General features: G+C 41.5%; 1 protein-coding gene across 1 annotated transcript; it reads left to right on the top strand.

The window, feature by feature from the left end:
* Nucleotides 1–972: 972 nt before the first annotated feature.
* Nucleotides 973–2,600, top strand: LOC138902354 (uncharacterized). The gene is made up of 2 exons (XM_070190211.1): nucleotides 973–1,914; nucleotides 2,058–2,600. Exons 1-2 carry the CDS (start codon nucleotides 973–975, stop codon nucleotides 2,598–2,600), a joined length of 1,485 nt encoding a protein of 494 aa, XP_070046312.1.
* Nucleotides 2,601–6,560: the final 3,960 nt, after the last annotated feature.

Genomic DNA, 6,560 nt, shown 5'->3' with positions numbered 1-6,560 from the left:
CTACACTTCGACATGAGATCTTGGCATTCAAGCAAGAGCTGAATAAACCACTACACGAGATATGGGAGCGCTATAGAACAATGGTTAAGGAATGTCCCAACAATGATATGATGGAAAACATGATTCAACAAACCTTCTATTGTAGTATAAACACAACCAACTAATGTGTAGTGAATCAACTAGCCGGTGGGAACATTATGACTACGCCTTATGCGGAGGCGTGTGAGATTTTTGAATTGATGGAGGAAACGTCGTCGGCTCAGAAATCCCGGGCCAATGTTCCACAAGGTGATCCGAATATGATTCACCTTCACAAAGAATTATAATACCATGAGCAAGCCATTACCATGACTCAACTAGAAAAAGCTCAACTAAACCAAGTGCAAACTCCTAAGCAAGTTAATACTATGGAAGGAGTGAATATGTTGGTAAACAAGAGGAGGACCAAGGGTTCACAAGTGCAAACTCGAGTGGAGAACTATGTGTAAGAAGATGGTGGTTTTGAGCAAGATGATTCTTACAATGAACAAGAGGAGGAAGTACAATATGTGAACAATTTTCAAGGGAAAAGAAACAACTTCCAAGGCCCAAGCCAACAGCAATGGCGACTACAAAACAATCATAGCAATTGGAATTCTAACAATCAAGGAAATTGAAGTGGAAATAACAATCAAGGGAATAGGCATAACAACAACAATTAAGGAAATTGTAGTTAAAACAACCAAAGAAATTGGGGAGGCAACGATTAAGGTGGATGGAGTAACAGTCAAAGCAATCGGGTTTGGTTTTCAAAGGCCCCCAATGTATCAACAACCGAGCAACCCACCTCCTTATCCTTCCCATGGGTCAAGTTCTTCAAACAATGAAATGGGACGTATTGAAAGTATGTTCAAGCAAATGATGTAAAATAATGCCGATTCAGATGCCCAACTTGCCTCACACAACACATCAATCTGTAACCTAACAGTTCAAATGAGGCAAATCTCTCAAGCTCTAAATTCTCGGCCTAAGGGGGCACTACCAAGTGACACGGTGGTAAACCCAAAGGGTGGTAAAAATACGGGGCAGGCCATGGTGGTTATCATAAGGAGTGGAAGAGGAGGGAATGCACCCAATTCAAGTGGAAGGCAACTTGTTGATGATGATCAAGTGATGCAAGAAGAAGAGGTCCTGAACAATGTTGTGCAACCTAATGAGGAAGTTCAGATTGATATTGATGATAGTGTGGAAGATACTCAAGAGAAGGTTAACCCGTCTAGGGAAAACATCATTGACATACTAGAGCCGGTAGTGCAAAAGGCTAAGGCACCATTACCTAAGTCTCTACCTTCATACCCTCAAAGACTAGCCAAGCAAAAATGTGAGAATAAATTCAAGAAGTTCATTCAAATGTTGAAGAGTCTTTTAATAAATGTGCCATTGGTCGAAGCTTTGGAACAAATTCCTGGTTATGTAAATTTTTTGAAGGATCTTGTGACAAAGAAGCGGTCGATGAATTTTGAAACTATTAAGGTCACTCATCAAGTGAGTGCAATTGTTTATTCAATGGCTCCTAAGTTGGAGGATCCCAGTGCTTTCCCGATTCCTTGTACAATTGGAAGTGCCGAGTTTGCTAAAGCTCTTTATGATCTTGGGGCAAGTGTCAATTTGATGCCCTATTCGGTTTTCAATACTTTGAGAATTGGGAAACCAAGACCCACCTCTATGAGATTGCAAATGGCCGATCGTACCATGAAAAAGTCGTTGGGTATGATTGAAGATGTTTTGGTCTGGGTTGATAAATTCATTCTCCCGACGGATTTTGTCATTTTAGTTTGTGAGGTTGATTATGAGATGCCAGCTATTCTTGGGAGACCTTTCCTTGCTATAGGGAAGGCTCTTTGTGATGTTGAATCTGGAGAACTCACTTTTCAGGTTGGTGATGAAAATATGGTATTCCATGTGTGTAAGTCCATGCGGCAACCAAATAACAATGAGGTGTGTTCTTTTGTGGACTTGATAACCGAGTCATTGTTGATGACACAAGTGCTACAATCAATGTTGGTGATATGTTGGAGGCCATCTTGCTCAAATTTGATGATGACGAGATGGATGGCTTCATGGAATGTGTGAACACTTTGCAAGGAATAGGGTCGTATAACTATGCACCTCGAAAATTGTCCTTGGATCTTGAAAATAGGACTCCTCCTCCTCCTACAAAGCCTTCTATTAAAGAGCCACCTACCTTGGAGTTGAAGCCATTGCCTCCACATCTTTGGTATGAATATCTTGGTCCTTGTTCTACTTTACCGGTTATTCTTTCTTCTTATTTGACTAACGTGCAGGTAGATTCCATATTGGCGATGCTACAAAAGAGGAAGAAGGTTATTGGGTGGACATTGGTGGATATTGTGGTTATAAGACCCGCCTTTTTCATGTATAGGATCAACTTGGAGGATAGAGCTAAACTATCTATTAAACATCAAAGGAGATTCAATGAGGCTATGCCAGAAGTTGTCAAGAAGGAGATTATCAACTGGTTGGATGCCGAGGTTATCTACCACATCTCTGATAGTTCATGGACTTCTCCGGTTCAATGTGTCCCAAAGAAGGGGGCATGACGGTGGTCGCCAATGACAAGAATGAGTTGATTTCTACAAGAACAGCGACCGGTGGGAGGGTGTGTATGGAATATCGCAAGCTCAACAAAGTCATAAGGAAGGATCACTTTCCACTTCCCTTCCTAGATCAAAATCTCGATAGATTGGCCGACCGTGCTTTCTATTCCTTTCTTGATGGGTAATCGGGCTACAACCAAATTCTCATTGCTCTGAAAGATTAAGAGAAAACAACCTTTACATGTCCCTATGTTACTTTTGCTTTCAAGCTGATGCCATTTGGTTTGTGCAATGCGCCGGCGAATTTTTAACGGTGTATGATGGCTATTTTTACGGACATGGTGGAGGACTACCATGAAGTTTTCATGGATTACTTCTCGGTGGTTGGAGATTCTTTTGATGATTGTCTTGCAAGTTTGGACAAAGTGTTGGCTAAATGTGAAGAAACCAATTTGGTGCTCAATTAGGAGAAATGTCATTTCATGGCCGAGGAAGGTATTGTACTTGGCCATAAAATCTCAAGGAATGGAATTATGCCTTTTAAACTCATGTGTGATGCAAGTGACGTAGCGGTTGGGGCTGTTTTGGGGCAACGCCTCAACAAGATTTTCCATCCGGTCTACTATGATAGTAAGACCATGAATAGTGCCTAAGTCATTTATACTGTTACGGAGAAATAGCTCATTGCTATTGTGTTTTCAATTGAGAAGTTCCGCCCGTACTTGATGGGTGAAAAGGTTATTGTCCACACAGATCATGCGGCGCTTCGTTATCTTATGAGAAAAAGAAATCCAAAGCTCGGTTGATGAAATGGGTGCTCTTGTTATAAGAATTTGATATTTAAATCCAAGATAGAAAAGGTAGTAAACACCAAGTGGAGGACCACTTGTCTCATTTGGAGGAGGAGGGGAGACCGCATGATGGCCTTGAAATCAATGACTCTTTCCCCGATGAGGAACTTTTGGCTATTTCAATGAAAGAGGAGCCATGGTTGGTGGACTTAGCAAATTTTCTTGTGTGTGGAATCATTCTGGATGAGTTCTCTTCAAGCCAAAGGAATGAGCTCAAACGTGATTCTCAAGACTATTATTAGGATGAACCATACCTTTTCCGGATTTGTACGGATGGGGTGATTAGGAGGTGTATACCGGAAGAAGAGCAAGGTGATATTCTTGGGGCTTCTCATTCTTCTCTATATGGTGGAGCAAGAATGGCGACCAAAGGGCTTAGTTGTGTTTTCTATTGGCCCACTCTTTACAAGGATGCAATTAAGTTAGTAAAAATATGTGATGAATGTCAACGGGCCGGTGGAATCGCAAAGAAAAATGAAATTCTTCTCACAACTATTTTAGAGATTGATATTTTCGATGTGTGAAGCATTGACTTCATGAGCCCTTTTTGTGAGTTCTTTTGGAAACACCTACATCTTGGTCACGGTGGATTATGTGTCTAAATATGTTGAGGCCGTTGCTTTATCCAACAATGAGGCGAGAAGTGTAGTGGCTTTCTTACAGAAGAATATTTTCAGAAGGTTTGGTACTCCACGTGCAATTATAAGTGATGGGGGGTTACATTATTGCAACAAGGCTTTTGACACTTTACTTGGAAAGTTTGGTGTTACTCACAAAGTCGCGACTCCTTATCACCCCCAAGCTAGTGGGCAAGTGGAAGTTTTCCAATCGGGAGATAATGAGTATCTTGTCTAAAACAGTGAATGCTAATTGGAAGGATTGGTCCAAGAAGCTTGATGATGTATTATGGACTTATCGGACGGCTTACAAAACACCTATCGGAATGTCTCCATACCGGTTGGTATTCGGAAAAGCTAGTCATCTTCTGGTGGAACTAGAGCATAAGGCAATGTGGGATCTAAAGAAGTTGAATCTTGATTGGGATATAGCCACTAACTCGAGGGTTGCATATTTGAATAAATTGGATGAGTAACGGTACCATGCTTATGCGGGTTCGTCCTTGTACAAAACAAAAGATTAAATTTCTTCATGACAAATACATTTGGAACAAAGAGTTCAAGGTGGGCGATCTTGTATTGTTGTTTAACTCAAGGTTGGGGATGTTTCCCGGGAAGCTAAAATCCAAGTGGAGTGGTCCTTTTGAAATTGTAGGTGTGACACCTTTTGGTGCGTTAGACTTGACGAACAAACACAATGAAGTATTATGAGTCAATGGTCACTGGGTGAAGCACTACTTGGGCAAGTTTGGAGATAGTCACGTGGTGGCGGTCATTCACTTCATTGGGAGGCAACACATGTTCTTTTTCTTTTGTAGTTAGGTGTTATTTGTGTTCTAACTTGATTTGAAGTGTGCTACAGAGATGAGTGTTACTTACAAGAAAGTTGGACAAAAATATGGCTAAGTGTTAAAAATTGTGCGGACCGCACTTTATTTGTGGGGACCGCACATTTCTCTTGCAGCCCACACATTTGAAATATCAAAATACCAACTCTCTGATGTATAAGCTTGTCGGTGCGGAGGTCGATCTGTGACCGCACGTGAAATCTGTGGCTGCACATGCGATTCTAAGACTGACCACCCAGGTAACACAATGCGGACCGCATATGAAAATGTACAGCCGCACTCGCCCTTCTTCCCTTTCTCAAAACGTTGGTAAAAATAGAACAATAGGCTTCATTTTACACTTTTTCCTCTTTGAACAAAACAATGTTGCTCTGTTAATATTTCTTGGAGATTTCAACTGTCCACACACACAGCCACCTCAATTAGTCACTCATTGCACTCACTCTATCTGGTATGCTTCAACTTCATGTTAAATTTTTGTGTTAGTTTAATTTTTAGTTTTTATTTATTTTTATTCCATCTGTTATTAGAGTTCAATCATGTATCCATGTGGGGTAGATCTGAATTGGGTAAACTTGATACATGCTCTAATGGGGGATTGGGTTAGTGTAATTTTAGGTTTTTACCATGTTTCCATGCCTATTTGTGCAAGAATTTGAAAAACCTAAGTAGAAAAAAATAGTCTGCTCGTAACTTTTTGAAATTTGCGGCCGCACTTGAATTTGTGCGGTCCATAGATGTTGAATTTGGGAAACTCAGTGAAGAAGAAATCTGTGGCCGCAAGTTAAATTGTGCGGACCGCAGATTTCCCTTTGCGACCGTAGATAGGCCATTTCTCTGTCATCAGAGACTTACCATTTGCAAGAGTTCAAATTGCAGTCACAAGTAACAATGTGTGGACCACACTTCCATTTTGCGGCTGCACATCATATTTTTGTGGACCGCAACACCCTTCTGTGGCCTCACATAAAAGATGTGCGGACTGCAGACCCCTTATCCTGCAGACATGTATTAACTTCATAACCCCACTGTTTCCAAGTGTTTCTCCCTTACCTACAATAGTCCTGAATGTGTTGAAAAATGAATTGCAACTAACAATCTTCTTTTCTTTGATATAAATAATAGTTTAATCAAGAGGCCGAGGTGATACTTCAAAAGGAAGGGGTGAATCTTCTTGAGGTCGAGGTAGAGGTACCTTGCCCCTTGGCTAGCCTAAGACAATCAGAAAGAAAACCGCAGCCGACAGAGGGAGAGGTGTAGACCTTTCTGAGTCGATCTCCTATGTCCCATCTAGGGAGGTGTTAGAGGGAAATTCAACCTCTGTTCAGTAGGAGCAGACAATCACATTGTCGAGGCCATATGGGAGATACCAGCTCAGGGATGAGCCTTCTTCATCTCACAGCACCTCCAAGGGATCGGAGAGTGCAAGCCAGGCTTCTGAGCCATCAGCTACACCAGTCCCTGAGGCTCAAGTTATACATGAGATACCTAATGATGGTAGAGGGGGTGATGCTATAGCTAAAGATCTGGAGATATCAAAGAAGAAGGAGGTCTGGGAGGATCGATTTGTCAGCTTGGTCTCCTTCACTAGTTGTCGCATATGGTGGCCAGTGAGGTCGTTGACTCTTGAGCGACAGTTTATTTTGA

Source organism: Nicotiana tomentosiformis, chromosome 12 (assembly GCF_000390325.3).
Source record: "Nicotiana tomentosiformis chromosome 12, ASM39032v3, whole genome shotgun sequence".
Taxonomy (NCBI): Eukaryota; Viridiplantae; Streptophyta; class Magnoliopsida; order Solanales; family Solanaceae; genus Nicotiana; species Nicotiana tomentosiformis.
This window is presented reverse-complemented; position numbering and strand designations above follow the sequence as displayed.